Raw genomic sequence first — 13,835 nt, 5'->3', positions numbered from 1 at the left:
CACTAATGGAACATTATTAATTATTCATCAATGTGTTCAGTTATCAGATGTAATGAAGGATAGTGATGTGAGTGATCAGAGAAGCATCGCTCTTCCTCACAGTGCAAATGGACAGTTGTGTCATCTGAGGGTAAATGTGAACAATGGTGAAGAACAGAACTGCTACATGTGATCTTCTATTTATCATCCATCGTCTACCACACTTTCCTCCACATGAGGTCATGAGGATCCCAGCTGCAGGTCATGATGTACACCCTGAGCAGGTCACCAGTCCATCACAGGGCCGGCCAAAGCCTCCATGGGGCCCTAAGCAAAATTAGGCCCTCTGTTACTGCCAATAATAATGATTATTGATCATTCACACACCTACTGTACTAAAGCTATTCTACTTATTCTACTCTGTCACAAATATGAATACACTTTTAAAACTAAATGTGAGAACTTTTTGTTTGACACCAGATTTGCAAATTTACAGAAAAATCTTTCAATTAGTATTTGGCAAAATCAGCAACTCCCCCTACTGGCGACACAGAGAATCAATACATAAAACCAAACGGTTTATAAATAAAATATTAAGATATTAAGGTCTGAAAATCTAAAAATGTGCACAATCTTTGGGGGGAATTCAAAATACACTCCTGTAATACAAATATTTGACTTTTATATGTACAAAACACAGCATTAAATAAAATAAACAAATACTACAGAGGCACCCAGAACAAGGCAATAACAATGGTTTATAAATAAAATATAAAGTTAAATAATCACATCTGACAACTTTGTAAAAACTGTGAAAAGGCTTAAAAGGTAAAAAAATGGGGAGAAAAATTCTAAATAAACTGCAGCAATCCAAACTTTTATTTATTTTTTGAGTTAATTGCTCTTGGGGGCCCTCTAGAGGTCACAGGGAGCCCAAGCAGCGGCTTAGTTCGCTTATGCCTTGTGCCGGCCCTGTATACACTCAATTTAGAGTGTCCAATTTCCTAATTCACATGTTTCTGGACTATGGGAGGAAACCAGAGAACACTCATGTACACACAGGGACATGTGAACTCCAAGCAGACAGTGCTTTGTTCCAACTGGGCAGTGAACCCCAGACCTTCTTGCTGCAAAGGCAACAATGCTAACCACAGTTTGAATATACTGTATAACATGTTTAAACTTAAGGGAACATCTTGAGCATTGAGACACAAAGACAATTTCACATGCTTGTTCTATTGCAACTGTCCTTTTTACCAGTTTGTATCAAAAAAGCAACTGATCGATTACAAACTGATCAAAACACTGCTGCCAAAAGTTTAACCAGAGCAAAGAAACACTATCACATCACTGCTGTTTTAGCTGCCTGACACCGACTGTCTACAAAGACTTTATTGATTATACATTCAAGTCTCTTAATGGACTATAAATGCCCAATTTATAGATCTGACCTTTGAGTATCATATGCTCTTGTATGTACTTTAAGATCCTCCTGCAGACGTCGTTCAGTCAGGTTGAAAACCAAAAGGTCCGTGAGATTTGCAGTCTCTGGAATCACCTGCTGGAGGAGATCAGGTCAGTGCAGTCAGTGATGATCAGTCTCTTATGTCTCTTAAGGACTTTTTTTAAATCAAATAAACTTTTACCAAATACGTCAAACCCGTTTCTTTTTAAAATTATAACCGTATTCATCCTGATTTTGCAGACATGTCCATTTTATCTTTGACATTGTGAAGCACTTTGTAAAAACACATTTTTAAAATGCATGAAAATCAGTTCATTATCGTCATTCATTTGTGCGTTACTGACCGTGCGTCACAAAAAATGTATGTAACGTTCGAGTAAAGACTAGGATATATATATATATATATATATACACATACACACACACTGTATGAACAATAAAACAGATGGATAAATGAGCAAATACATCAATTTTGACGACCTGCACAAATTCGTTTGAAAACCTCATACTGACCTGTGATAGTGGATTGAACCCAGTGGTTGTGAGGTTTTAAACTGAGCTCAGTTGTGGCTCAGAATTCTTCTTCTTTGGGATTCTCGCTGTAGGGCTCGTCATAGCGGATCATCAGATTATGGAATTATCCATAAAGAAACCCTGTATTTAATCTGAACCCAGATATTTAATACAAATTAAGAAGATATAATAAATGTGACTTAGATGGCAGGGCAGCAATCAGTGTGAACTGGTTGACTCAAGTCACCCATCAAAATTAATACTTTATTGAATACTGCAACCATCAAAGCTCCAGTGTATAATCACTTTAAAATGTATTTATAGGAGAATAAGCCTTTAACGTAACATAGGCCTCGGCCTGGCATATGCATAAAAGGAGAACATCCTTTCTGTGAAGGCCACCGTAGTTCTGACACTACAAAATGAAGGGGTATGTGGATTCGTTCCAATTTGTCACTAATGCTGACACACTGGACTTTGTAATCCCACTGGTGTGGTTTTAAAAATGTGTTTTGTGCAGTGACGAATCAAGACGAGGGGGTCATGGATCTCACAAAGCGAGGACTTTATTCCACTACTGACTGCAGCACCGCAGAGCTACAGACAGACTCTCACACCTTCACTCCATCGCACACAAGAACAGAACAAGGAACCCAACAAATAAAAAAAGAAAATACTTGGTCACCAAATTTGAATTTTTGTTGTTTTCTCTCTGTGGGACCTTTCCTCAGACGTATAATGGGGGGGGGGGGGGTCGACTATCAGATGGAACAGGCAGAGTTATAAATGATACCAAGTCTTATTGTATTACATGTATAACTCTGGATTGAGAAGAATGCAGTTGATGTGGCACAGTGCAGGGGGGACGGTCAACTAGGTCGCTGCTTTACTCCTTGCTGGCCATGTGGGCCATCAGGTCGCACACGCGGTTGCTGTAGCCGAACTCGTTGTCGTACCTGTTAAAAGGAGCAAAAAGAGTCAGCGTGCACGACCGGACACAACAGACGGGTATCAACGTCATCAACGTCATCCTCGTCGACCGCTCACCATGTGACCAGCTTGACAAAGTGGTCGTTGAGAGCGATGCCAGCGCCGGCATCAAAGATGGAGGAGTGGCAATCGCCATTGAAGTCTGTGGAGACGACCTGCAGGAGGGCGAGGGAAGAGGGGTCAACAAAGGTGGAAAAAGTACTAACATATATGTTGTACATATTGTATTGGTACTAAAGTACCAATACTTTGATGAAATATTACTCAAGTAGAAGTAAAAAGTAGTTCATTTGAAATGTACTTTAAGTAAAAGTTACTTTGCGTGGGGTGTGAGGGTAGTAGAAATATGACAAGGGCTAAGAAATCCAAAACTATTTTGGAGCTCACGCGCCCGGTGCAACACAGGATATTATGCCACTTTTGGCGCTCGCCCTCTATGTTCACGCACCAGTGCTGGTGATAATCACATCATCATTCGTCTGGTTCTGGTGTACATTTTCCCCCTGTAGGTCTTCATTGTGCTGAATTCGTTTTTTTATACTCAGTAACGGATAGGATTTATAAAGTAACTAAGTACAATACACAATCCTGATTTTAAATTGTAATTAAAAAATAGAAAATACACAAAAAAAAATATTCAATACTACAAAGATAAAAATGAGATAATAAAAACATACCTGGTCCTCTGTGTATCCCAGAATGCCCTTCATGGGTCCCTCACTTGCAGCCTTCACAACCTTCTTGATGTCATCATACTTGGCCTGAGGTGCAAAGTAGGTTTTGTTTGCATTTATCAACCCAAATATATGAAATATATATTTATTAAAGCATAACTTGGACTCCAATTATCAAAGGTGATCATTGTTCCAGCCTTGGAAAATAAGTTGTATACAAAACGCCTAAAAATAAGGTCACTCACAGGTTTCTCCAGACGAACCGTCAGGTCAACCACTGACACGTTGGGGGTTGGGACGCGGAAGGCCATGCCGGTCAGCTTGCTGTGAAATGGAAAATACAGGAACGTAAGATCAGAGAAGTATTTACAGAGAGACTTGAAGACGTATTTAGATCGTGTTTCTGACCCGTTGAGCTCAGGGATGACTTTGCCCACAGCTTTGGCAGCGCCGGTTGAGGCGGGGATGATGTTCTGGCTGGCACCGCGGCCGTCCCTCCACAGTTTGCCGGAGGGTCCGTCCACGGTCTTCTGGGTGGCAGTGATGGCATGAACTGTGCTCTGGTGGACAAATACAGGAGATTAAATGAAGCTCAACACATCAGCTTGCTGCCATATTGTATTCAGACGTTTGGGTTCTCACCATCAGGCCCTCAACAATGACAAAGTTGTCATTGATGACCTTGGCCAGGGGAGCCAGGCAGTTGGTTGTGCAGGAAGCGTTGCTGTGAAGAGATGAAGAACAGCATTAGTGAGCTTTGAACCAGTCTAATGCATCAATTAACGAACTTTAATAAAAACCAAAAGCAGATTTTTTTAAATTGAAATGGGTCAATGGAAACCCTCCTATGTTCCCAATGCTTAAAGGTGCATTATGTAATAAATGATAAAATCCTCCTAATATGTCACAGAGACTCAGGAATAATGTTCATATAACAAACTGAACTCACCAACAACAACAGTACAGACAAAATATTTGCATTAAAAAAATATATTTTGCAGACTGCAAATCATGTTTATGTTTTGAAATCATGTTTTGACATGTGGCGCCACCTACCGCCGTCTACCAGTCATTGCAGTCAGTAGAGTCTCAGCTGCCGAGCAACCACGGGTTGCCAGTTACATCAGAAAATAAAACCTAAAAGACCTCTGTATTTTGAATTTGAATGTAGTAACTGTTTTTGGCCACATTCTTACATACCTTTAATCATTTACTCAAAGATCAGAGATTCAGATCAAAAAAACCTAATAAACAGTCTGAGATGCTTTGATTCTTACCTGACAACCTTCAGGGAGTTCTCATATTTCGTATGGTTGACACCCATAACAAACATGGGAGCATCAGCGCTGGGTGCAGAGATGATCACCCTCTTGGCTCCGCCCTTCAAGTGAGCCTGAAATAGGTTGGAATCCAATTAGATCTGTATCGTTTGTGGGTTAATTGCAGGTCACACATGGCAGCTCATGAACAGAATGTGTTAGGAGAACATACTGAGGCCTTCTCAATGGTGGTGAAGACACCGGTGGACTCGACCACATACTGGGCACCAGCATCGCCCCATTTGATGTTGGCGGGGTCTCTCCTGCAGGCAGGTTAAAGGAAAGCAGGGTGTGAATGACAATAAAAACACAAATACACATACTTAGGTCTCCCCTTTTTGTGCATGTGTATTGAAATTTCACTGACAGGCTGGACGGTTGAAACTAAAAACGCACTCGTGGAAAACTGAGATTTTGTGTCCGTCGATGACCAGCTTGTCACCCTCGACCTTGACCTCGCCCTTGTAGGGACCGTGGGTGGAATCATACTTGAACATGTAGACCTGAAGAGAGGAGATGAAGAGCATGAGATAAATGTGTGCACAGACGTATTCAAAGATCTACAGTCTCTAAAAGAACTGGAAACTCATCACTTAACGTCTACTATTATGAGAGTTATGGCTGCTCCTGATTAAAAATAATAATCTTATTAACGCACCATGTATTCCAGGTCGATGAAGGGGTCATTGATGGCCACAATCTCCACCACCTTTGAGTGAAAACCAGCACGGGTCACCAGACGACCAATGCGGCCAAATCTGAAAAAAATAATGAACAGTGTTGTTTCTTAGGTTGGCCTCTAGGTGGTGCTGTGACACCAGGTTAGCGGAGGAGGTGTGATGTCTGAATATATAAATATGAGTTTTATATAAAGTTTCACTACAGCCTGGCCTAGTTCACATTACAATTATAGCTTCTTTTTTTCCCCTCCCCTTTGTATGAGATGCAGATCACCACCACCCTCCAACACTTGGAGACCTGAAACCACAGGCAGAGAAAGGGCAGAGTTCAGGAGGAGGAGGAGGAGGAGGAGGAGGAGGAGGAGGAAGAGGAGGAGGAGGTGCCCAGGGAGGCACATGCTGCACACAGCTCTGACATTCTCCCTCTGTGGAGGCTAAAGTCGAAAAAATCTACCACCGCTGTGGTAATATTGGTGACTGCAGCGCCGTGTTTGATCAGCACCTCGGTTACTTTTTAACCACAGGTCAAGAATTCTGATACAAACGTCCTCTGTCCTCACACTGAGGGGAACATGGAGGAGGAGATAAAGAGCAGATATACAGCAGACCCACTAGACGTGTTAGATATCGTTCAGGTTACACACACACACACACACACACACACACACCTCCTATCGCTTGCGTCACATCGCAGAAAAACAATCCACTCCGCACGTCAAAAAACGACGGTGCCAACATTGTTATCAGCTCGGGGGCTAAAGTTCAAAGGGCACAAGACAAAACATAACAGACCTCTGCTGAGCTATATGTGGCCCTGCAGCACAAAACATGTCTGTACTTTTCCTGCAGCTGTAACAGCGTCCGTCTGTCAGTCAAAACTGATAAAACATTAATTTAAACGAATAAAACTAACAGATATGGATTCTTTTGAAGCACTCCAACAAATGATTGGCAGTCTCTCTATTAAATGTTTCATTATCTACAAACTACTTTTAAACTTTCCCATAATTAATTCAAAACCCTTTACAAAGTTTCAATAATATACTTCAATTCTTACTTAAACAGAGACACAGTGAGGATATTTCCACATGCAGACAAACTCTGAAGGACTTTTTAAAACACAAAAACAGTTCTCATCAGCTAAAGCTGTGATTAGAGGGTGTGGTAGTGAGAGTTTGTGGGGGGTGGGGGGGGGGGGGGGCAGTGATTTCAATACAGTTAGAAATTAGTGTTAAATTAAAAATGTTTGCTTACCCATTGATTCCAACTTTCACCATTTTGCCTGGGTTGATCTAGTCCTCTGTGGGGAGAAATGAGAAATGAGAAGGATGTTTTCCTGTTAAAGCAGACATGTATTGTGCCATATAATACTATCAGTCACTGGGTTCCATCAACAGTTGTTTAGATAAAGAAGAGAGTTCAAAAGAACATGAGACATTATTCCACTGATAACATATTTGTGACCAGGAAAACCTGCAGTTTTGTTACAAGACTTTTCTACATTTTCACACCTAAAACAACAACAGAGCAAAGTGAACCTCAAACAAGGCTCAAGTCAAACAGGTGTTCAGCAAGTGATCGTCATCCACTGATTCTCTCCTGCAGCAGCAGCAGCAGCTGTTTCCTGCAGCAGCTGCTGCTCCAGAACACTCTGAAATCATTCGTTGACTCGAGTCATTTACCGTTTGTGAGAAGCCTCAGTCTGTCTTGACTCCAAGTGTGAGTGGGGAAGAGCAAAGAGCCGCCGTGACTTTTTATGATTGACCAAAGTTTGGAGGCCACACCCCTTAAAGGGTGTCTACTCCTTGCCCCGCCTCCCCCCCTCCCCTGAATGTCAAGGTCGTCAGGCCTGCAACTCTGGCCACTGCTACTCTAATTCATGCGAGTTAAACGGCCCAGAATCTTCTCTATTATCTCACAGCCTCTGCTGCTTATTATAGACGTTCATTTGTTTAGTTTACGTTATATTCCGATGCAGCTCCAGCGCTGTTGCCGCCTGTAAGAGGCAGATATTGATGTCGTCATGTAGGAGTGAAAAAAGAGTGGGCTCCCCTGGTGACCTTCTGAGTAAATACAGACACACACAGAGCAAACGGGGGATCAAATCTCTGTCTTCTGACTCTGACATTTAATGTCCAAAGACCATGACCCTTCACTTTCAGACGCTCACTCCTCTTTCTCTGCTGCTCCATCCCTTTGGGAAAAGAAATACAAGTTTATTAACAGTTTTGTACAGTATTGCTCATTTAGTCAATTAAATACTAATAATAATAATATTTCAAGACCTGAATCTGCAAAGTCACTCATGATTCTGGACACAGAATGTGACAAGGTTCCCGACGCCCTTTTTTTAGTTGTTTAGATTTTTAAAAAAGGATGTTATAAAACATGGAATTTAAAGGTGCCATATGTAAGAATGTGGCCAAAAACAGTTACTACATTCAAATTCAAAATACCGAGGTCTTTTAGGTTTCGTTTTCTGACGTAACTGGCAACCCGTGGTTGCTCGGCAGCTGAGACTCTACTGACTGCAATGATTGGTAGACGGCGGTAGGTGGCGCCACATGATGTCAAAACATAAACATGATTTGCAGTCTGCAAAATATTTTTTTTAATGCAAATATTTTGTCTGTACTGTTGTTGTTGGTGAGTTCAGTTTGTTATATGAACATTATTCCTGAGTCTCTGTGACATATTAGGAGAATTTTATGATTTATTACATAATGCACCTTTAAATGATGAGAATGTCCGTTTAAAGCTGCAGTGCGTAACTTCTTGTGATTTTAGTTCTGTAACTTTCTGTTTGGTCTTTGTGAACACACATGATGTAGCGTTACTTTCATGCTACGTTCTTCATCGAAAGACAGGCTCTGTCCAGCAAAACTATCAGCCCTGACTGAGGGAGCGTTTGTGTGTAGTGTACGCAGCAGCAGAGCAGGGGGCGGGTGGAGACAAAAGGATTTCACCCCTTAACTCGTGAGCAGTAGAATTCGCTTCTGAACATTTTCTCCTTGTATTTTCAGTCACGCTCCAACCTGGAGCCGTTTGCAGCTGTCTTGCTTTACTAGCTCAATGTTGCTCTTGCGTCCATCTGTACCTGGGTACAAGGTTCCAAAACCCTGGTAACCCAACGGCCCGCTCAGTTTTGTGGCACCGACCGCACTCGCCAGTCACAGAGTGATCAGTAACGGTCAATGCGCTTTTCATAGGTTTCAGGTTGGGGTGCAACGTTCCCACGCACGACCTTCCCACTCTGGCCTGGATGCAGTTTAGCGTCATACTCAGGACATTGTGTTTACATTATCACCAAAATAACCGACCTCTGTACGTATCTACGTACCCAAGTAAAGGTTCTGTGCTCAGTCGAAACACAAGCCTGACCGAGGGCTTTAGCATTCGTAACTGTACCAAACCAAAATGTACCATGATGGAAAGACGCGTTACTGACAAACAGAGAGAGAGTCATGATGGTTTATGCATTTGAGCTGCTGTAGAAACTTATTTAGAAAAATATTAAGAAAAATTAGAGCCTTGTGCTGACTGTGAACCTAAGTAATAGTTATACAGTGTCACTGCAGTTTAAACCAGAGTCTCATTCATTCAGTGTGATCACACTGAGCTTCATCGCTGTAAAAAAAAGTGACTCCTGAAACCTTATCCATGTTGTGGCTTCTCCTCTCCACAGCTGACCACCAATGTACAGCATACACCAACGTTTTTTTTTTTAAATTGTGATGGCACATATATATTTATATATTAATAAATATATAAATATATATGTGTACACTGACAGACAGACACGTCCCTCTGTATCTAAGCCCGACTGTGCTGGTGTGTTTTATGGTTGCCGTCCAATGGTCTGAGCATAGCTGAACTAACTGAACCCAGAGTGAGTGAATGCCAGCGTTGGCCTCTGCGCTGCAGCTTAAGGTCAAAGAGGGGAAGTAAAGGTCAGGCTAAGTTTAGAGGCTGGAGACTCTACACTTGGGCCACATTATACTCTCAGTACTGTTAATGCTGCTGCATATACAGAACACATGTTCTTCAACCAACTCTCTCTCTATATATATATATATATATATATATATATATATATATATATATATATATATATATATATATATATATATATATATATATATATATATATATATATATATATATATATATATATATATATATATATATATATATATATATATATATAAATGTACATATATGTGTAGATATATATATATATATATACACACTCAATAGACGAACACGCACACTCTGTATTATGACAGAAGGTACAGTAATAATAAATAGAGTGGTTTTCAGCTACATCGCATATGTATATATATATATATATGTCCTCTATTTAATGATCAGTACATAGTCTAGGAGCGTTTCCATATGTTAACAAAACAAATAAACATGAATAGACTTAGACTGCCATCTGGTGTTGAGCGAGAAAACAACACTGAATACGTTTTCAAATATTTAAGTAAAACAAAAGCTAAACAGAATTAATAAAAACTAAAAAAAAAATGTAAATAATGATCAGTCATTTAATAAAATGCAAATGCCAGACAATATTGAAGAAGACAGAGACTGAGCCATCTGATCAAATATTTTAGAGGTACGAAGATTTTTGAACCGAACAAGATGGAGGTCTTTGAGTTTTAATTCATCCTAAACCGGAAACTAATTGTTTGTTCGAGATCTACGACCATTTTGTGTCTGACAGAACATCGTTGAACAATATTTCCATTCACAAATGTCCTGCATTTACAGGACCATGGACAGCGTTTTCATTATATATTAACACTAAGACTAACTGTTTTTATTTTGGTTTTTTTAAACTCCACTCACCCAATGAAACATAACTAACATGTTCTTTTTGTCCCTCACATTAAAATGTAAATCACTGCCTCCATGAACAAACCTTTTCATCATTACACATGTACGGTTTCGTCATATTCACGTATGCGTGATCTATAAATAAGAAACAGGATTATGCCTCAAAAAAGCCAGAATGTGTTTGTGTGATATTTAGCCCCGGGTTCTTGGCTGCAGTGTTACTGTGACATCAGCAGCAGAGCAGAGGCTTCACATACATACATACATACATACATACATGCTGCTGTTGGATTATATTTTTCCCAAAAAATATTCCAGAAGGACTGCAGAGGAACGGGAACTTTGTCCAGGAGTCACTGCAAGATTCAGTAAAGCACAAGCGGTTAAAGAAAAAACTAACCAGGATGGCAAATGACAAATCCGTTTATTCATGCAAATCATAAGTAAACATAGAAAACAATCTGCAGGAATCGCAGGTGCCACCATTTATGGAAATCCACGTCCGTTACACCGGATTTCAAACAGTCCTGTGGCCACAGAATGTCTACACATCTTCACATGTACTGTACACAGGCAACACTACACATACATAAAGAGCATTGACTAAAGAAACAAAGCCCAACAAGTAAAGATGACTGATTACATGTTCTAATCAACACTGAATAAAGGTTTTTTAAACAGGCTACAGCTGCTCTGCTAAACAGAACACATCAATATGTGAAGCATGTGATCCAACGCAGCGTGAAACCACATCAGCGACACTGCAAAGCTTACGCCAAACTACATGAAGTCTACAGACACACAACCATCCTTCACTGCAGCTCAACACCTGTGTGTGTGTGTTGCTCTGTATTATAATCTAAGAAGCATGGACGTGCACAGATTAACTCAAGGTGGCGCTCAAGCACCTGCTGCTTTGCCCTCTGACCAAATAAGAGTCCCCTTTGAAAGACACCTGTATTTATTATATATATATAGATATATATCTATATCTATATATATAGATATATATATATCTATATATATATATATCTATATATACACACATGTTTTTATATATATATGTTTATACATACATATATATTATTTATTTATTTTAAATGCAGCCCATAGCTTTAATCCTTAATTAAAATGTATAATGTCCCAAAATCGCATTTGTGTTTTTCTAGATACCAGTTTCCTGTGAAGCCCTTGACCCCTGAAATGTCTGTGCACGCCACTGCTAAGAAGGATGTCATCAGTCTTTACTTCTCTCTCTCTCTCTCTCTCTCTCTCTCCTCCACTAACAGCCCAGTCCACTCATGGACCCGATCCGATCCAGTTTCAGCCCAAAGCAGCCCCGGTTCCAGCCCCTCCGTGACCGGTCGGGTTCCGCTCGCTTCTGGTTGGCCAGAGCGCCTTTGAGCAAACGCAGCCAGGGGGTTTCCTGCTGCGTTTGTGCGTCAGCCCATTTGGGATACTCGGCCGATTTGAGCCCAGAGGAGGAGAGGGTGGACTGCTCCTCTGCCGGACTGTTCAACAGGTTCTCCAGGTCATCCAGGGTCAAAAGGTCATTGTAACGTTCCAGAAACTGCTCCATAAACTGCAGAGAGAGAGAGGGAAAATAAATAAAATAAAAGATTGAAATTTAATTGTCAGCAAGTGTAGGAGGAAGAATAATTCAATCAGTGCTGCATTTCATTACTCTTCCCTCCCTCTTCATTCTGGACTGCTCTCTTTGAATCCTCCATTCATGCACTCAGATTACCTCTCATTCAATTCTTTTGGTCCCTTTTCTCCCCCTCCCTCCCATCCTCCCATCCTCCATCCCTCCCTCCATCCCTCCATCCCTCCCTACCTGCACAGCATCAGGAGAAGGATGCAGAGCGCGAGACTCCGTGATCTCCAGAGGAGTCAGGAGGAGCAGAGTGGCACAAAGCAGCACAGGACACAGCATGGCAGTGCAGATAAGGAGACTGACGGTGCAGAAAACTGTAAACACTGGCTGCAAAAAAAAACCCAAATAGATTTGAAATTAGGTGGAGAAAAATCTATCTCCAACAGGCACCGAAAAACATGATGTAAATGGTCTTAACATAAGCAGTTTAATCAATTCTGAATAAATATACACAGAGAGAGAAAACTGCACTGATAACATTTCCTCATAAAGATTATACAACAAAATTCATGTTAAATGTTAACTTTTTTTAAAATAAATAATGTGGTGCTTATTCATTTGATTATTTTCCACATATAAAAATATACATTTCAATGACCTAAAATCATGAAAATTGGCATATCACAAGACAATGGTAACATTTAAGAATCTTTTCAAAACACAGTAAAAGTCAGAGAAAAACCTATTATAGTGTTGACAAAAACAAAAAACAAGTCAGACAATCATAAGGTAGTCACACAAAAAAAACTAACTTTATACAGAGAGGATAAAAGATTATTATTTACACATAAGAGACTCAAACAAACCTATATGATGAAAACATTTAAAAACTTTTTTTGTACCGTTGTAGACCTAAATTGATTGATTGTGTTAGTAATGAGATTAATGTCAAACTAGAATGCTGCAGATTTTATGCAGCATGGATTATGGAATTTAAATATTAAAAACAATTCAGCATAATGTTTTTAGCCAATATCAATGTGTTGATTTTCTTTGAGAAATAATTCTCACAAAAAAAATAAAATAATAGAATCTCAGCACAAACTATGGAATCAAGTCTTACTTTTGGTTTTGACGTAATCTAAAAAAGGAAAATTGAAAGCGCTCACCTGTCGGGTTTTTTACCGTCACGGCTCTGAGCGTCTTCTGCCGCTCACAGACTCTTCTCCATCCCACGCACTCTCGGTCTCTCACTTGTTGGCACCTGCCTGGAGCATCACTATCTCACTCGCCTGACTCCTCCCACTCCTCGCTCTGTGATGAAGTGAAGGGATGACTTCTTTTTTCTCGTCCGTCCTCTCGGAAAGAAGCTGGATGTTGGGGCTTCAAACTGGGATGCTGCAGGGTTTTTGTAGAGAAAGACATGACCCCCTCCCCTCCCCCCCACCCTTCTTCTCCTCCTCCTCCTCCTCCTCCTCCTCCTCCACATCTTTCTGTGGAGTGATGTCATAGCCTTGGAGAGTGATTGTCATTGCCAAGGTGACTGTGTGCACTGTGCACCATCCTGATGCCACAGAAGCTCTGCACAAATCAAGGTCAGAGGGCAGTGGTGATCCAGTGCTTTGTCACAGAGGGCAAATGAGTTATGAAGTGACCTGGCTGGATTCACATGGTTTCGTGTCACAAACTAATCTGAATTATGCATTTGCCATGTGGCAACAATGCTCCTCGCGCACGTTAGCCTTCCTCTCTCTCTCTCTCTCTCAACCTTTGTCT

At 40.7% G+C, this 13,835-nt stretch overlaps 2 protein-coding genes across 2 annotated transcripts; both read right to left on the bottom strand.

Annotated features, from left to right (window-relative positions):
• Nucleotides 1-2,505: 2,505 nt before the first annotated feature.
• On the bottom strand, nt 2,506-7,415 carry gapdh (glyceraldehyde-3-phosphate dehydrogenase). The gene is made up of 12 exons (XM_083887736.1): nt 7,303-7,415; nt 6,875-6,920; nt 5,599-5,698; nt 5,337-5,443; nt 5,113-5,203; nt 4,899-5,014; nt 4,264-4,345; nt 4,030-4,181; nt 3,867-3,945; nt 3,625-3,708; nt 3,005-3,102; nt 2,506-2,913 (listed from the first exon to the last, which is right to left on the bottom strand). Exons 2-12 carry the CDS (start codon nt 6,895-6,897, stop codon nt 2,844-2,846), a joined length of 1,002 nt encoding a protein of 333 aa, XP_083743862.1. The 5' UTR covers nt 6,898-6,920; nt 7,303-7,415; the 3' UTR covers nt 2,506-2,843.
• Nucleotides 7,416-11,744: 4,329 nt separating this feature from the next.
• Nucleotides 11,745-12,398, bottom strand: nppcl (natriuretic peptide C-like; the record flags this gene model as incomplete). The annotated part of the gene is made up of 2 exons (XM_083889986.1): nt 11,745-12,044; nt 12,300-12,398. 2 exons carry the CDS (start codon nt 12,396-12,398, stop codon nt 11,745-11,747), a joined length of 399 nt encoding a protein of 132 aa, XP_083746112.1.
• Nucleotides 12,399-13,835: the final 1,437 nt, after the last annotated feature.

The sequence above is a fragment of the Microchirus variegatus genome, assembly GCF_963457635.1.
Source record: "Microchirus variegatus genome assembly, chromosome: 1".
Taxonomy (NCBI): domain Eukaryota; kingdom Metazoa; phylum Chordata; class Actinopteri; order Pleuronectiformes; family Soleidae; genus Microchirus; species Microchirus variegatus.
Note: the sequence above shows the minus strand (reverse complement) of the source record. Positions and strands in the feature narration are given on the sequence as shown.

Bases quoted from the DNA above. Each gene is read 5' to 3' on its own strand.
- gapdh (XM_083887736.1), bottom strand. From the start codon at position 6,897: ATGGTGAAAGTTGGAATCAATGG. The intron at 5,015-5,112 runs GTATGTTCTCCT...AACCTATTTCAG, and splicing joins CCACCATTGAGAAGGCCTCA to GCTCACTTGAAGGGCGGAGC. The intron at 3,946-4,029 runs GTCAGAAACACG...TCCATTTCACAG, and splicing joins GTCATCCCTGAGCTCAACGG to CAAGCTGACCGGCATGGCCT.